The sequence below is a fragment of the Aspergillus ruber genome (genome assembly GCF_000600275.1).
Source record: "Aspergillus ruber CBS 135680 unplaced genomic scaffold scaffold00003, whole genome shotgun sequence".
In the NCBI taxonomy this organism is placed as follows: domain Eukaryota; kingdom Fungi; phylum Ascomycota; class Eurotiomycetes; order Eurotiales; family Aspergillaceae; genus Aspergillus; species Aspergillus ruber.
In genome coordinates this window covers 546,637-563,383 of record NW_024467299.1, presented here as the reverse complement: position 1 = coordinate 563,383, position 16,747 = coordinate 546,637, and the positions used below count along the sequence as shown (strand labels likewise).

The 16,747-nt window shown below is 49.7% G+C and overlaps 5 protein-coding genes across 5 annotated transcripts; 4 read left to right on the top strand and 1 right to left on the bottom strand.

Moving 5' to 3' along the window:
• Positions 1 to 77: 77 nt before the first annotated feature.
• Positions 78 to 1,970, top strand: EURHEDRAFT_408849 (putative flavin dependent monooxygenase). The gene is made up of 2 exons (XM_040780928.1): positions 78 to 411; positions 473 to 1,970. The coding sequence occupies exons 1-2, from the start codon at positions 341 to 343 to the stop codon at positions 1,872 to 1,874; spliced, it is 1,473 nt and encodes a 490-aa protein (XP_040642199.1). The 5' UTR covers positions 78 to 340; the 3' UTR covers positions 1,875 to 1,970.
• Positions 1,971 to 2,233: 263 nt separating this feature from the next.
• EURHEDRAFT_374590 (uncharacterized protein) lies at positions 2,234 to 3,434 on the top strand (the record flags this gene model as incomplete). Its single annotated transcript, XM_040778655.1, has 2 exons — positions 2,234 to 2,470; positions 2,544 to 3,434. 2 exons carry the CDS (start codon positions 2,234 to 2,236, stop codon positions 3,432 to 3,434), a joined length of 1,128 nt encoding a protein of 375 aa, XP_040642198.1.
• A 246-nt stretch (positions 3,435 to 3,680) lies between these two features.
• Positions 3,681 to 6,079, top strand: EURHEDRAFT_374589 (HDA1 complex subunit; the record flags this gene model as incomplete). The annotated part of the gene is made up of 3 exons (XM_040778654.1): positions 3,681 to 4,175; positions 4,229 to 5,056; positions 5,126 to 6,079. The coding sequence occupies 3 exons, from the start codon at positions 3,681 to 3,683 to the stop codon at positions 6,077 to 6,079; spliced, it is 2,277 nt and encodes a 758-aa protein (XP_040642197.1).
• A 310-nt stretch (positions 6,080 to 6,389) lies between these two features.
• EURHEDRAFT_408847 (amidase) lies at positions 6,390 to 7,968 on the top strand. The gene is made up of 3 exons (XM_040780927.1): positions 6,390 to 6,661; positions 6,720 to 7,621; positions 7,677 to 7,968. The coding sequence occupies exons 1-3, from the start codon at positions 6,412 to 6,414 to the stop codon at positions 7,842 to 7,844; spliced, it is 1,320 nt and encodes a 439-aa protein (XP_040642196.1). The 5' UTR covers positions 6,390 to 6,411; the 3' UTR covers positions 7,845 to 7,968.
• Positions 7,954 to 14,987, bottom strand: pksP (polyketide synthase alb1). Its single transcript, XM_040777983.1, has 5 exons — positions 14,543 to 14,987; positions 14,190 to 14,481; positions 10,703 to 14,137; positions 9,888 to 10,646; positions 7,954 to 9,831 (listed from the first exon to the last, which is right to left on the bottom strand). The coding sequence occupies exons 1-5, from the start codon at positions 14,827 to 14,829 to the stop codon at positions 8,149 to 8,151; spliced, it is 6,456 nt and encodes a 2,151-aa protein (XP_040642195.1). The 5' UTR covers positions 14,830 to 14,987; the 3' UTR covers positions 7,954 to 8,148.
• Positions 14,988 to 16,747: the final 1,760 nt, after the last annotated feature.

The window sequence follows — 16,747 nt, the reverse complement described above, 5'->3', positions numbered from 1 at the left end:
GATAATAACGCGGGCTGATAGTGTATCCGTATGTAATAGAATTACACCAATCTGCCTCAGGCACTAGTCGATATAACAGCAATATAAAATGCTTTTGCAATCGAATGCCTGCGATCGCGAATCCCATATAAATTGATTAATCTCTCGCTGATATTCTCTTATCTCGTGCCAAGAGGCCTCCTCAATCACCTCATTACTTACTTTTCACATGCCATCCTCCGCACACCGCAGTCTTCTAGCTGTTATATCTGCTGCCACCCTCGTCGCCAGGCTCGGGTCTGATTAAGAAGACATAGTCGTCTCATTTTATGTATGGGATAATGTTTCTCTGTTTTCGACAATGACAACATCCAAACAAGTCAGCCGAATCGCGGTCATTGGCGCTGGCCCATCCGGTCTCGCCGCAGTCAAGTATGGAGTCCCGGAACCCATTCCAGACGGGGTATATGAGTTCTCGCTGACAAGCTTCTAGATATCTCCTCGCTGAGAAATGCTTTGATAAAATTGATGTCTTCGAGAAGCGGAGTGCTACTGGTGGTGTGTGGAATTACTCCCCCGGGGCACTGAAGAGGGAACTGCCCACCCCAGTACCACAACTCAATCCAAATAGGCCGCTTGAAGATCCCGTCTGGAGTCCAACGGGTCCAAAGGATGGGGCAAGCGAGGTGACATTTGTCTCTCCCATTTATGACACGTTGGAAGCGAACCTGCCCAAAGAATTGATGCGATTCTCGGATAAGCTATTCCCTGATGAGGAACAGGTTCTCCCGAGGCACTCAGTGGTCAAGAGATATCTTCATGGATATGCAGAGGATGTGAAGGACTTGATCCAGTTGGAGACTCAAGTACAAGACTTGAGACCAAATTCTTCCGGGGCCAATGACTGGGCGTTGACGACAACGAATTTGCGCACCGGAGACGACAAGACGGACTCTTACGATGCCGTGGTCGTTGCCAGCGGTCACTACGATGCCACCTATTTGCCAGACATTCCTGGAATTCGAGAATGGAATAAGGCGTATCCAAAGGTCATATCTCATTCCAAGCATTATGACTCGCCACCGATATTTCGTGATAAGAAGGTCGTGGTAGTAGGGAGCTCTGCGTCTGCGATTGATATTGGTGCTCAGATAAGCGAAGTGAGCAAAGGGAAGCTGCTGGTTTCAGAGCGTTCCGAATCTTACCTGCAGCCGCCTCCGACTACCGATAAAATCTATTTCCCTGAGATCGTGGAATTTTTACCGTCAGCCAACCATGACCGGGCCATTCGATTTGCAAACGGCCGAGTTGAAAGTGAAATCGATGCAATTGTGTTCTGTACCGGCTATCTATACTCGTTTCCCTTCTTGTCTTCGCTTGACCCACCTGTCATCACCGATGGTCGCAGGACGGTAAATACATACCAGCACCTTTTCTATACATACAACCCGACCCTGGTATTTCCTCTCATTACACAGAGAATTGTACCATTCCCGTTTGCTGAAAGCCAGGCGGCAGTCTTTGCCCGTGTCTGGTCTGGCCGCCTTAGCCTTCCCTCACAGGCTGAGATGATAGCCTGGGAAAAAGACTTGATTGCCGAAAAAGGCAATGGAACTTTCTTTCATTATCTACCATACCCACAAGATGCAGATAGTATCGACCTACTTTACAACTGGGCCGCGAGTGCTAAAAAGCGCCCCGGGCTGGCCAATGACGGAGCTGGGAAGCTGCCCCCTCTGTGGGGGGAGAAGGAACGATGGTTGCGATGTCACTTCCCGGACATACGGAAGGCATTTATCGAACAAGGCGAAGCTAGACGGAACATCAGAAGCGTTGCTGAACTCGGTTATGGCTATGAACAGAGGAGGGAACGAGAGCAAGAGTCTAAACTATAGACTACAGTCGCGAACATAGTTACATAGATTAGCCACATAATACACATATAGGCTATTGATTATAGAGTAATTCAGAAATCAGATACAAATTTGAAGGCTACTGGCATAGGGCAGATAACGCGCTTATCACGTGCGGGCGATCATCCCGCAGCTCTTCCGTCGACTGAGCTGTCGTGCATCTCGACAACTCCCCCCATACATTCACAACTCCAGTGACTTCTTCCGGTGTGGTGCCCTGGTTTGGCTCCGGCTTGAATCATCCAAATATATGTATACATTATAATAACAAGCTCCTCTATTTATTTCCCGTTCTCCATCATGGACTACCTCGCCTCGGCCGTGTTCTCTGACCGCGCATAATGTGGCGCAAACGTAAAGCCTCCTCTGTACCAGCGCGTTATACAGAAAAACCCAGAAGGAAGCGATTAAGAAACAACCTTATCATACCATCCAGCGAAGAAGCGGAAGAAAACGAAACTGAAGAGAGCGAAAACGAAGACAGTGGAAACGACGAGGAGTGGGATATCAAGTGCATCCTTGACGAGACTGATTCGCAATACCTAATTGACTGGGAAGGGCCCTGGTCGCCAACCTGGGTGGGTTTGAGATGAAAAGCGCTCGTTTCCGTGGAGTTCATTCACTCGCTGACTTTACGCGCCTGGCGATTAGGAACCGAAAGACAACGCCAACGACGTTGCAGTCAAGGTTTGGGAGGATAGAAAGAAACAGAAAAGCAGTCGGACAAAAGCCCCAACGTCCCCACCTTTACAAGCGCATTCAACTTCATCACCGTCGTCAACGTCGGACACCCCCAGCCATAGCTCCGTGATCGAAATTGAGAACACCGAGTCCGTTGAATGCGAAGTACAACAACCGATCCAGCAGGATATTCCTTACCCGCGAAGCCGACAACAAGCCTCTCCCCTTTTCGTACCGTTTGATGCTGCGTCGTCCGACGAAGAGGATATTCCTTTAGTCCGCTCGCCAAAAACGAGAGCACTGCTTCTCAGCTCATCGCAACGGGCCCCATCCAGTTCCAGAGCCGCCCCATCGTCCATCCAACAGCCCCGCAACATCCCCGTGTTTGAGTACGTACGAGAATCTCCGATCCCGCAGGAATTCATACTACCCGGAGAGTCGGAAGAGACCCCCCTGAACATTTCGCAGACAACAAGCGCATCTAAAGGTGCTCTTTTTGTGCCAGGGGGTGACAACCAACCGCGCTCCGATAGTCCGTGCATTCCTGAAACAGACCAACAGCCACAAAGGATAAAAGAAGCCGGAGTACGTGAAAAAGCCAATCTTAACAGGTTGCCTTTCCCAGAACGAACAACTTCTCAACTTGGCGAAGAGGTTGAGATAGCCGAAACACCACCGGCCTTGTTGACTGCACCACAAACCCAGAATACACCATCTCGCTCATCTTATCCTCAGGAAAGGGTCACTGGATTACAAGCTCCAACACAGTCAATAAACATCCAATCCAATTTCTCTCAAACCTATTCATCCAGCGGTACTACATCATCAGGTTTGTGCTTTCCACCTAATATATTTGTCTGATTGTTGATTCATTTATGTTAAGAAACATACTCATTCCACACAACTATTACTGCTGCTCGCACCGGACACGCTTCGATAATACCAGAATCAGTTGTGCCGAGCCAAACTCAAGGTTCAACAAACACACGTTCGCAGGCCGGAAACTGCAGGTCTTTGTTCACCTGTGATATCCATCCGGGAAATCCACGAATCAATACAATGGACGGCCAAAGCCAAAGTCCAGGGGCAACTCCCACAGGTAGCATCATGGATAAATACAGCCATATTGAAGGCGCTACTCCGAGGGAAAAAATGAAAAATGCTTATGCCCAGCTGCAGGCCAAAAGCAGTCTATTTTCCCAAAATCCAGAACCTAGTGCAACCCCGTCCTCTGCAGGAGATATTGATTCTTCAGTCCCATTATCGGTGCCAGAAACAGCGCCGCTGAGTGTCAGACATGAAAAGGAATCTGCTCATCTTGCGCAACCAAACATTGGGCCAGGTCCTGCAGCATCATTCGAGCCACAAACTCAGATGAATCACCCTACCGTGCAAACTATTCAACCGAGCGCGTTAACATTCTATCTCGCACAGGATATCCCACCGGGATCTGTTCACCTTGGGCCGTCGGAATCCGCGATACCACTTCCAATGGACTCGAGGGTCAAGGATGACTATGAACGCGTTCTAGCGGATGGGGCGCAACTAATTAGGGAATTTGTTCGGGCTTCGGAGCCAAATGCAAACGTGGCTGCAAACGAGGTGAGCATAAAAATCGATTTTCTTTGATATGCATTCGTCTAATATTTGGACAGCGCTGGAATCTTGTTCCAAGAATACAGGGGATTCTGGAAAAGCTGAGCAATGTGTCAACACACCCTGATCTAAATATTGCCGAACATATTAGCGAGTCAGAGTCAGATTTGCAAAAAGAAGCGGCTTGGGCGGAGTATTCCAGCGCAAAGTTTCTCTTCTTAGGCTACCTTGTGCAACTTGCAAGCGATAGAGATCTGCACCTCGTAATCATGGTCCAGGGAGGAAAGACACTCCAAATTCTGGAGCGCTATCTGTTGGGTAAAGGCCTTGCATACACACGGCCACGCCAGGAAATGGGGACTGGCACCAACGTGGAAGTTTCCATGGTGAAAGGGTCATTAAGCTTCGGAATTCAGTCAACGCAGAGTGAAGGTGTTATCGAGATTTATAAACGGCCGTCAGCAATTATTTCTTTGGATAGGTCTTTCAACGCGAAGAGTCCCTCGGTCGAGCACATGCGCACGACTTATGCTCGCGACGGAAGCTTATTACCAGTGGTTCGTCTCCTTGTCTCCAACACTAGCGAGCATATTGAGCGCTGTTTCCATGACGTCTCTGGGCTTCAGCACCTGCGATTGGTCATACAGTATTCCGTTCGCCTACGAGATACGGTTGGTGATCTCCAAGACAATGCGCTTGGCGTAAGTGAAGACGCCGAAGAAGTCTTGTCTTGTCTTCAATCCGATAATTTTCACGCAAACTGGCCCCTACCAGCGATCGAGCCTTTGCAAATATTTAGCCCTGAGGAATTAGATTCTGCTGTGAATAAAAACCAGAGTGAGGCCAACACTGAGAGTGAGCCTACTTCCACTCAAAAACGTGGATATGTAAGTCAATAATCTCTCCTTTGATATATAGCCGTCTATCCCCGAACCCGGCTAACATGAAAACAACAGGTTGATGATACTGAAACACCGGTTTTCAAACGGCAACGTGTGGACCCATCCCAAGACATAAGCCAGCTCACTGCGAAGTCAACGAAGTTCCCAAGCCAAACACTAGGTAGTGGCCTACAAGCTCTGGAGAGCAACCTTGTCCAGATGAAGACTGCACATGCAGCTGAGCTTGAGAGGCTTCGGAAAATTCAAGCGGAGACACATTCCCGGTTACAGGAGAGGGAGAAAGCAATGGAAGCGCTCCAACATCGCTATGAATTCCGAACTCGCGAGCTCCACAAAGTCCGACAAGAGCGTCATCAATCAGATCAGGCCAAGATTTCCGCAGAGCAGAAATTAGAAAGACAAAAGGAGGAGCTCATAAAGGTCAAAGACGAGCGCACAGAACTAAGACATGAGCTTGAGAAATCCAGGGAATCTCTCAAGGCGGGCGGTGGCAGCATGGCGGAGCTAGAAAAGGCGCAGGAAGAAATTCGCCGCTTAATGAAGGAGAAAGCCGGGCTGGAGCGAAAAGCGGATTACGAGAAAAACCAGGCTGAATATACCCGCGAGCAGTACCAGAACGCCTCTAAAGTGGCCGCCCAATCCGGGAACGAGAATCGTCAACTGCGCGACGAGAATGAGAAACTTAAGCGCAAGGTCGAGGGCGACGCTACTCGCCTCCGAGAAATCAACAAAAAGAACGATGAATCTCGGCATTTATCGCGCGTCGAAGAACTTGAAACCATCCTTTCTTCGCGGGAAGATCTACTACGTAGAAAGGAAGATGATTTACGGGAAATTCGCAAGAACCGACCATCTACACGTTCTACAAGTACACCGCGGAGTCCTAAATGGGCCGCAACGAGTCGGCCGGGTAGCCCTGGGATCAACAACAATACTGGCAACGGCAATAACGGCCTGAGTTATGGGAAAGGTAGCGCATTGAGGTTCAGTTCAGAGATGTCGCTGTGAACTTTTACTTTGATTTTAATTTGGTTTTTGAATTGTTATGGAGTAAACATTTGCCAACTATCTACGTGCCATTTCCCTGTTTATTGAGAGATTTTCAGATGATTTTATACATACATATTGCATTCTGACTTAGATATCGCCTTGCATCTAACTTGATACTCAATCCATACATCTTTTGCTCTCATAAACGACACCTGAGGTGAGAAATTACTCCATACATCACTATGCAGATTTAGCGCCGAATCGGAAAACTGCCGAGCCCCTCCCTCCCCTAGGCTATCTCGGTAGTTGTTTATGTTTAAGCCGTTCAGCTCATGAGACTATTTTCAAACATGGAGCTCTATCGGTTGACTGCGACGCAAGCACTGCGCAAGATTCGGGCAAAAGAGCTCACGGTCGAGGACTACGCCAAGTCGCTGCTGAAGCGCATCCAGGAACGGGACTCCATCGTCAGGGCGTGGGCTTATCTAGACCCAGTACAGGTGCTGAATGAGGCTAGGAGACTGGATCAGATCCCACAAAGCCAGCGAGGTCCTCTCCATGGTGTTCCTGTTGGTATAAAGGATGTTATATACACCAAGAGTACGTATGGATATCTTATAGCTCTCGGGCATAAACAAAGAGCTGATACACGAGATAGACATGCCAACACAGCACAATTCACCCCTCTACGAAGGAAGTGCGCCACAAGTAGATGCTGCGTCGGTTCTCATTCTACGCAACGCTGGCGCTTTGATATTCGGCAAGACAACAACCACCGAATTCTCCGCAACAACAGAAGGTCCTAAATCCCGCAACCCTCATGACCAGTTGCGCACCCCAGGAGGCTCATCTTCCGGCTCCAGTGCAGCCGTTGCGGACTTTCAGGTCCCCGTGAGCCTGGGCACCCAAACTGGGGGCAGCACGATTCGCCCCGGCTCTTTCAATGGTGTTTGGGCGTTGAAACCAACGTGGAATGTGATCAGTCGTGAGGGGCAGAAGATATGCTCACTAAATTTTGACACACTCGGACTGTTCGCTCGTAGTATCGAGGACCTTGTGTTACTCGCGGATGTTTTTGAACTTGAGGATGATGAAGCACCGCCAACGAGGTTTTTGATAAGGAGAGCAAAGTTCGCAGTCTGCAGAACCCCGATTTGGGAAAAAGCAGGTCCAGGTACAAGAGCTGCGCTGGAGAAGGCTGTGGCGCTATTGAAGGTTCACGGGGCCGAAGTTGACGGGATTGACCTTGGCCCAGACTTCAGAGACCTCCCGCAATGGCATGCTACCGTACAGGCCACCGATGGCCATGTATCCTTCCTACCAGAATATCGGCGGCCAAAAGGCAAGGAAAATCTTGGCTCATCGGTCGTAGAACAAGTTGAGAACACAGAAAGATACACCCATGCAGATCAACTACGTGCATTGGACGGTATGGCTGCTTTGCGTCCGAAAATCGACGCTATTGCTGGTCGTTATGCAGCAATTCTCACTCCGAGCGTTGTTGATGAAGCGCCTGTTGGTTCCCATACGGGGAGTTATGTTTTTAACAATATGTGGACTGTACGATATAGATCTGACTAAAATCCTCCGCGAGAACAGTTGCTGACTTTTTCAGGCACTGCATGTCCCGGTTATTAACGTTCCAGGGTTCCGAGGTAAGCATGGGTTGCCAATTGGGTTGTCGTTGATTGCACCAAGGTACCATGACCAACGGCTGCTTAATGTTGCTAAGGAAGTGGGCAGGATATTTGAGTCTGAAGGTGGATGGGAGTCGAAGCTTTGATGAGTTTTCAGGTTTATATACCGCGCCTTACTTGGGCATAGTCATTTAGAGAGCTAGCATTACAAATATATATCGAGCGTGCAAAGACTACCTGAACTACTGGGCTTAAAAAGCAACGTTGAGGAAAATATGTATTAGACTATAGGCCTTTAACTCTCCATGCATATATCAAAATAAATGTCCAGTATATATATGTGGACAGATACAACCCAACGCCTAACAATGAATAACAGACCCAAAATGAGCGAAACCCCAATCAATCAGATGTATCTAATTGAAGAAAGAAAAAACCAAAAGAACACCATTAGATATTCTCGGTTGCCATGGCATTCGCCATAAACTTCGCCAACTCCTTCGCAGCCTCTCCCCGGGTCATATTGAAATGATTCGCACCCTCGATAACAGTTACTCCACCAATATTCTCCGGTCCAACCAGTGTATCCCACTTATTAGGACCCAGGTCCGTTCGGTTGTTAAGCAACCAGGTCATTTCCCTTGGATCGGGGCTGCCGTCCTCCGCTGGCGGTGGGTACGGGCTGTCCTCGTTCGGACAGACACCATCCTTAGCCCAGACGAGGAAGGTCTTAGGGGTCTTTTTGCCGAGCACAGGATCCGAGAACGGGAATGGAACGGCCTTATATGCATCCAAGGAGTCGATAAAGGAGAGGAAGTGAGGAAGCAGCCATTTAGGTGGCGGTGTCTTTCCATCACCAAAGAGACCGATTGTGTCGAAGAAGCTGTAGAGACGAGGCGGCAGTTTCTCGAGACCAATAGGGAAGGGGCTGTCGAGGAGAATAAGGCGGTCGACTTGCTCGCCTTCCTCGAGGATGAGGTAGCGCGCGGCGTCGTAGGCGCAGATACCTCCTGCTGACCAGCCACCGAAGCTATAGGGACCTTTCGGCTGTCGGCGGCGGATTTCTTTTAGATAGGGCTTGGTGATCTCGTCGAGGCCAAATTTGAGATTCTCGGGTGTCTTCATGTAGGGACAGTTCAGGCCGTAGATGCAGACATCGGGAGAGACACCAGGAATTGTGGCGTATGATGTGGCAGAGCCAGAGCCGTCAGGGAATAGGAACAATGTCGACGTCGCAGTCTTCGGGTTTCCTTGAAGCAGGATCGAGGTTGCGGGAGGGTGCTGAATTTTTGTGGACGAACTGGACTTGGGCATTGTATCTTGCACAGATTCAGGTAACTTGATCGGTTCAGGGACAGGAGTCGGAGCGGGGACTTGCTTTGGCTTCAAGTCCAGGACTGTCGCGATGTTGTCGAGAGTCTGGTGCTCGATAAAGAAGTCACCGGGAAGATCCAAGTCCAGCGTTTCCCGAATCCTACCAAGAGCCGTTAGGGAGAGCAACGAGTCCATTCCCATCTCTCCTAGGTTGGCCTCTGGTGTAATCTCGTCCTCTGAGACGCCAATCTCCTCCATGAGGATAGCCTTGATCTCCTTCAAGCTATCATTCTTCTCGACTTGCGAGAGTTTCTCGTTGGGGGGAGAAATGAGACCTGGGGATCCTGTGCTGGAAAGTTCCGTCGAAGAAGAGTCATCATGCACCGAACTCGAATCGGACTCACTAGGTGATCCCTCGCTAGTATCAGCGGGGCTCATCTGAGCAACGAAGTGTTTGAAATCCTTGACTGTGGGCTGGTTAATGAAGACAGAAGATTCCAGATCAATGCCAAGCTCTTCACGATATCTGCCAGTGACAGTCAGCGAAAGGAGAGAGTCCACACCATAGTCTGCGAAGACCATGTCGTCGGACATCTCAGACTCCGACAATCCAACCTCCGACGCAAGGATGCTCAGTGCGCGAGTAATGATACTCGACCCGGATGACTTAGTGGGTTGTGGACGGGTATTCTTCTCGACTCTAGCGTTCGATTTCTTGACATCAATGGGCGCGCGCTGAGCGGACTTAGAGGGAGCGGGCTTGGATGCTCCAGCGGGAGGAAGCACAGTATCGAGGATCCTGCGTGGCAACGCTTGGAACTGTTCTATTTTAGCATATTTTTCCTTCCAAAGAAGTACCCAAGGTGTAGACTTACCCTGACACACCCAAACACGCCGACAACTTCATCACTGTCATCAAAGATCCAGACATCACCTGCCCAGATGCTGTTTTGCCAGGGCTGCATCCTCACATAAGTGCGGTAAGTGATATCCGGCGAGAACTTCTTTACGCAACGCATTGAGTCCCATCCGTGGTTAACAAACACCTGATTCTTCGAGTCCGTCGCATCATTGGCATTCATGACGAATCCAGACAAGTGACCACAGCTGTCAATCCAGAACGGATTGCGATGGAAGTCTCCAGGAGGAGCCTGGAACTTGACAAGCGCAGTAGCTTCGCTCTGCTCGCTGTCGAGGATTACCTCACGAATCGATCTGAAGTTATCGTCGTAGTCAACCAGAGCGGCGAAGAGCTTGTAGACCATTCCGCGTTTCATGCGGTGGGCATCGCCTTCTTCTGCGCTCTCTTGAAGGCGTTCGATGCTTCGCTTGATCAGATAGGTCTGGCGCTTCCATTCGAGCTGGATGGCGTTGCAGTCGAAGAACTTGACGAGGAGGACTCCGTGCTCGAGGATCTTCTTGCCGTCGGGGTTGACAGAGTACACTTGCAGGGTGACGTTCTTCTCCTCCCAGTTGGCGGTAGCAGAAACGCGGAAGAGCTCTTGGCCAGTCTTTGCAATGAGAGGCTTTGTGATCGCCACGTCGCAAACATCGAGGCCCGTGCCCTTGAACTCAGGTTTGTACTTCTCGATCAAGTACTCCCCAAGAGTCTGGGCAATGTCCGCGTAGAGAGACTAGACAACGTTAGCATGATACAAATTTGTGAAAATAAAACAAGAAATATACATACTGAAGGGCAAAGAGCAGCTCCATTGACCCTGTGGCCCTGGATAACACGGTTCAACTCTGGATTGGCGACACTGTTCTCAATAACCACGGTGGCGATCGCTCCCTCATTCCGAACCTCAATGATCTTTTGCGCAGCAGCTGTCAAGTACATAGACTCGGGTGCGGCCTCAGCAGGAGCAGTGGCAGGTATCCCCTTAGTGAGACAAAAGTCGTTGGTATAAGGAATCCAGTAGTTCTTAAGGTCCCAGTTGTAGGCGGGTAACCGAAGAACCTGGTGAAGTGAGCTGAACGCTTGGTGGTATTGTTTCCAGTGAAGGTCAATACCAGCCAGGTAGACAGTCGACAAGCTGTTCGCGAGAACCTTCCATGTGTTCTCCTCGCGTCGGAGGGAAGCAACGGTGGTCGTTTGAGGGCCCAGCGCCGCCTTAACCATTCCCGAGCAGATGGTGTGAGAGCCAATCTCAACCCAGACGGTCTTGTCGCTCATTAGCTTTCCATGCCTGGTAGCCTCAAGGGCACCGAGGAAGTTGACGGTCTCGCGGCAGTGGCGTGCGAGGTATTTGGCTCCAAGGACATCAGAGTTGAATTCCGAGATGACTTCACCAATCAAGGCCGAAACAAACGGGATAGATGGCTTGTTGAAAGTAACACCCTGCGCAAGTACTTCCAAGCCTGCAAGGATAGGCTCAACCTGGGACGAGTGGAAGGCAAACGGCACCTTCAGCTTTGTCGACTTGATAGTCGCACCCGAAAGCTTCTGGGCCAAATTGTCAATGTCGTCGTTCAGACCACTAATTACGGTTTCCGCAGGGCCGTTGATGCAGGCAACCTCGTGCACGGCCTCGTCCATGTGTTCCTTGAGTTGAAGGAGAGGAGCCTTAACGGCAAGCATAGCATGGGTTCCAATTATGCACTGTTCCGTGAGAAGTTGTGCCCGACGACCACAAAGGTAAATCGTATCACTAGGCGTCAGTACACCGGCAACGTTCAGGGCAGCGTAGTCACCAAGGCTGTGTCCGATAACGAAAGCTGGCTCCACGCCCAACGAGATCCAGTGGTCAGCTAGAGCCATCTGCACGCAAGTCGTTCCGAGTTGAACGACAACAGGACCCAACTCTTCCACAGGAACACTTCCATCGACAAGTGGAAGGATCGACGGGAATCCTTGGCTGTGCGCAATGTGATCAAAGTGCTGGATAGCAATTTGAAACTCTGTGCAACTCTCGTAGAGCTGCTTGCCCATTCCAGTGTATTGGGCTCCCTGACCAGTGAAAACAAACCCTGCATTGGGAGCGTTCGCGGGAACTGGACTGAAACTCTCACGATGGGCTGTCACAGCCAGATTCTCACTAAGCTCCTTCAAGGACGATCCAGTAGCAGCAACACGGAAAGGGTGGTGGAAACGACGAGCGGTGGTGGTGTATGACAAGTTGGCTAGGAGATTGGGTTCGTTCACCTCAAAAGACTTTGCCGAAATTTCAATATACTTCACAAGAGCGTTTATGTTGTTCCTGAGGGCGCTCTGAGACCTTGCCGAAACAGTCACCATGTGAACGTTTCGGGAATCCTGGACGTCGCGCTGAGCAGTCTCGGGACCGTCTCCCAGCAGAAGAGCAGTGTTACCACCAGCTGCTGAGAAGTTGTTGACGAAGGTCATCCGCTTTCCAGACTGGGGTCTATTCCAAGGAGTTGGCTGGAAGGCGATGTGCACATTGCGCTGTTGCAAGTCGGTGGGGAAATTGTGGTTGATTTTGGTCTTGATGCCACAATGGGGAGGAATTATGTTCTTCTGCATCATTAGAAGCACCTTGATCAGAGCAGTGACACCGGAGGCCGATTCACCATGGCCAATATTCGCTTTAGCGGAACCAAGATGAAGGGACTGCGTGGGGCCACGGCGATAATCAGGAGCGAAGGTATCGAGGACTGATTGCATTTCGACTGCGTCGCCAGCCTGCGTACCAGTGCCATGCATCTCAATATAGCTGACATCTTTATAGTCAACATTGGATTCGTTGAGCAGCTTGTCGAAGATGAATGCCTGCGCACCAGAATGAGGACGGGTAATCGACACAGACTCTGCGGAGTGGTTCGTATACGCGCCGTTGATGATACCCAAGATCGGGTCGTTATCTGCTTGCGCATCCTCGAGTCTCTTCAGGATGACAGTACCCACACCATCTGCTCTGCAATACCCATCGGCACCATCATCAAAAGTATTGCAGTTGCCAGTAGTCGAAAGGAAATGACCGCGATCTAAACCTGCATGGTTGTCAGGGTTGGTCAGGATGTTGACACCGCCAGCCAGAGCGGAGTCACAGTCATTTTTCCAGATGGAATTGCAGGCCAAGTGAATAGCAGCAAGACTGGAGGAACAGGCAGTATCGACACTGACGCTAGGGCCACTAAATTTGAAGAAGTAGTTGATTCGTCCTGGTGTGAAAGCACGGTTGCCTCCCGGAATGAAGTAGGTGTCGATGTCTTGACCACTGTTAATCTCACGATAGTCGTCACTGGTCATTCCGTAAAAGATACCGACTCGATTCTTCTGGGTGGAAGGCGTACTGTCGGGAACGAAACCTGCCATTTCAAGAGCCTCATATGCTGTAAGCAATGCAATCCGCTGAGCAGGATCGGCTTGCAAGGCTTCACGGGGAGACATGTTGAAGAAGCGCGGGTCGAATAAACCGGGCTCGTTAATCCAGCATCCGTAGGGGATCTTGCTCGTGTTCCTCGTTTTTCCGGTCGGGTCAACATGGGTTTTGATATCCCAGCGGTCCACAGGCACTTCCCGGTGCACATCGAGGCCCTTGTACAGAAGGTTCCAGAACTCCTCAGGATCTGTAGCCTCAGGGAATCGTCCAGAATAACCGATAATCGCGATCTTGGAGTGTTCAGATCTGCCGGTGGTGCTGAGGCCATCGGGTTCGTTCGGAATATCCCCAATAGCGCTGTTCACATCGATATTTGTGATACCAGCCTTTTTGAGGGTAGTGTGGAGACTCTGAATTGCAGGGCTCGAGATTGGCACCAGTGTGCATGCGGAACTGGCGGTATCCTTTAGTCTTGACACGCACGACTCGGTGACTTTGTCCCAGCACAACTGTCGCAAAAGGATCTCTTCCACTGATGCCCTTAAGAGCACACAAATGGTCTCTGCGTCAATCGCACTGCCGATGTTGCTCGAAAGCACAGGAATTTGAGGTACGTAACTGGAGAACTTATCCCTCGGCCATGAATCAAAGACCCTCTCCACATCGCGCGCGTCGTATAGATGTGCCGCATGATAAGGACCATGAATTGGTGCTCTCACGGGCTTATGATCTTTCAACAAACTCGTTTGGATGAGTTGATCAAGCATCGATGGAGGTGCACTGATGGTAACTCCATTGGCGGAGACAGCGCTAATATAGGGCTGCGAAGAAAGAGGGATGGTCTGGAGCGGTCAGAATTTCGAATTTAGAAGAAAAGAATGCTGCAGGGCCTACCTTATGGCTGGAAAATTCGCGGATCTTTTCCAGGGCTTCACCCTCGCTAATTCCAGAAACCAATGCTGACCAGCTCGATGAGCTTGATATTCCTCTGTCCACCAGCTTTCGAACTGAGTGAACACAAAGACCAAGTCGCAGAGCGAGCACCACTGTCTCGACAGCGACTGGAATCAACTCCCCCACTGTTTTCGAGCAGCTCACAGCGGCCGAGGGTAGGAGGCCAGTGCACAGACCGACAATGACAGAGTCGGAACCCGAAGGATATGCATGACCGAGATCGCCATAATAACTATGGGCGTACGTCAATACATGCCATGAAGAATAGCATAGAATAACAAAGGGGGTCTTACTTGATAAAACAGCCCAATTCATAGATGCATGTCAGGGCACTTTCTAGAGCTGGGTTTACACTTGACTCACGATACCGTGCAAGTAAGTCGATAATGCTAGTGAACCGCGGGAAAATCTGTCGCTGAGAAGGAGGAAGTTTTGTAATTTGCTGACGGAGAGCATGGAAGCACCTTTGGAAAAATGCCGTCACAAGCGAACTGTTCTTAGCATGTAACAGACGACGTAGGCCGGCATCAAAATCACCCGTCTGGTCTCCGAAGAGGTAGACGCGGCGGAGACCCTCCATTGTCTGGAACGATTTGTCGATCGAACGTTGCAAACTTTAGAGGGTGAATACAAACAATCCCAATAAAGACGAAGGATGAGACCCTTTATACATTGTGAAGACCGTTTCCCCGGGGAGATCCACCTTTATTTCCTTTCGGATCCGATTAACCATAAATCGTAATAGGCGTCCTTACGGGTAAATCCGTTGACATGCAGAATCATGTCTAGTCCTGCTATGTGGAAAACCTGGCTGTTTACGGTAGCATCCCCACTTTCCGATTTGTCGAGGCCTTTCAGTGAAGCAATTTGTCAGGCAAATGCTCGTGCTGTTGCGCCATGCGATACAGACAGCTGCAGCCGAGCCCTAGGTAAATACTACCGTTACCGTCAATCTGGGGACTAAGATTGGAAACCAGAGGTGAGGATACCCGTATTTGCGGTAAGGACTGACCACGAGGGAGAAAGGGTCTATTCTGGCCTTCGATCTGCATCCAAGGAATGTAATGTCTCAGTGAGCATTGCTGTTTTCAGCCATGGACCGCCAGCGTATGACAGTTGCCGATGGGGGCTCGTCCATGACACATCGACAACTCATGTCCACTCGCTTGACCTAAACCAATTCAAGGGAAGAAGGGAGGTCCGGAAACAGAAAGAGTCGATGAGACATTGGTTGTGGCTGCAGAAATCGAAGCCGGATCGAAGTCGAGGTTGCATTCCAGGCGGCCCGTGATCCGCACGTGACCCAAACTAGGAATTTTTACTCCTTTCTCTTTTCCTTTCGAGGATGAGGTTACGATGAAAGAAAAGAAGAAAGAAGACCGGTTTCCGAAGGTTATTGTGACCATTCATAGCGTAAGGCAAATCCGACTATAACGCGCGACGGATAGACAATTCTATGCCTCGGAAATCATCGGTGTCGACGCTCACCTGGCCATCTACATATAGAGTATAATTCACATATAATAATTGTAGCTTGATCATCTCCTTGGTAAATATCGAGATGGGCCAATAGGAGCGCCTCATGTGAGATCTACATGTATGTTTTACTTACCGGGTGCAGTACCCCGGTTCGTAGATCCTCGCCACCATGTGTTAAGATTTTTGACTCTGCACGTCATGATAGCAGGCCTAGATCATAGCCCAAAAGCTCGCATTATCGCGAACACGAGCTGGTGTCGGAATGAGTTGTGTGATCCTATCCCGACATGCCGCTGTACGAGTCGGCAATGCGGCACATGAGAGCACGATTCATGCTCTCGTCTACACGAACAAAGAAATACTTACCTTTATAATTACTTTGAACAGATGTCAAGTCATTGGCACCATCGGGCTTAATATCCGGAAGGTTCCAGCCGAGTGACAGCTCGGATACTAAGGCCGAGAGTCATTGACTCATCGCGAGAAAAAAGCGACCTCGACTCTTGAGTAGGGTAGCATTGACAACAGAAAAAATCATACAAGAATCATTATGATCTGGCGATGCGTTTCAAGCACCTTCGATTTACGACAGACAGCTAGGGAAGGGCTGGTTCACGAAGCACTTTGGGTTGAACGTCAGCATAATGTGTTCTGTTAGGAGAGTAGACATAAAACACAGCAAGAAAATGGCCAGTGCGCTGCTTGCTCGTGTCAATCCGAGTACATATCAACGTCTTAAGCTTTCATGAATAAGATGGCTAGCAAAGAACACACTTAACTCACTCAATTGCCAACACAGGCTTCAAGTTATGTAATCTGGCTTGCATGCATACAACATGCATCTACCGCATATGGTAGGATGTTTGCGCATGGCTGAATCGGGCAGTCTCCTTGCTTCCCCGCAAGGGTCAGTGATTGGAATGTAAATCACTGCACATGATTGGATGCCAGCTTTTCGCACAGAAAAAGCTGATCACATCAATGTATATGGAGAGTGTCTTAGTATCCTCTTGCAAGCG

Excerpts from the sequence above, each read along its gene's own strand:
- EURHEDRAFT_408849 (XM_040780928.1), top strand. The coding sequence starts at position 341 with ATGACAACATCCAAACAAGTCAGCCGAATCGCGGTCATTGGCGCTGGC. Across the intron at positions 412-472 it reads TCCGGTCTCGCCGCAGTCAA|ATATCTCCTCGCTGAGAAAT; the intron begins GTATGGAGTCCC and ends ACAAGCTTCTAG.
- EURHEDRAFT_408847 (XM_040780927.1), top strand. The coding sequence starts at position 6,412 with ATGGAGCTCTATCGGTTGACTGCGACGCAAGCACTGCGCAAGATTCGG. Across the intron at positions 6,662-6,719 it reads GGATGTTATATACACCAAGA|ACATGCCAACACAGCACAAT; the intron begins GTACGTATGGAT and ends TACACGAGATAG. Across the intron at positions 7,622-7,676 it reads TTTTTAACAATATGTGGACT|GCACTGCATGTCCCGGTTAT; the intron begins GTACGATATAGA and ends TGACTTTTTCAG.
- pksP (XM_040777983.1), bottom strand. The coding sequence starts at position 14,829 with ATGGAGGGTCTCCGCCGCGTCTACCTCTTCGGAGACCAGACGGGTGAT. Across the intron at positions 14,482-14,542 it reads GAATTGGGCTGTTTTATCAA|TTATTATGGCGATCTCGGTC; the intron begins GTAAGACCCCCT and ends GTACGCCCATAG. Across the intron at positions 14,138-14,189 it reads GCGAATTTTCCAGCCATAAG|ACCATCCCTCTTTCTTCGCA; the intron begins GTAGGCCCTGCA and ends TGACCGCTCCAG.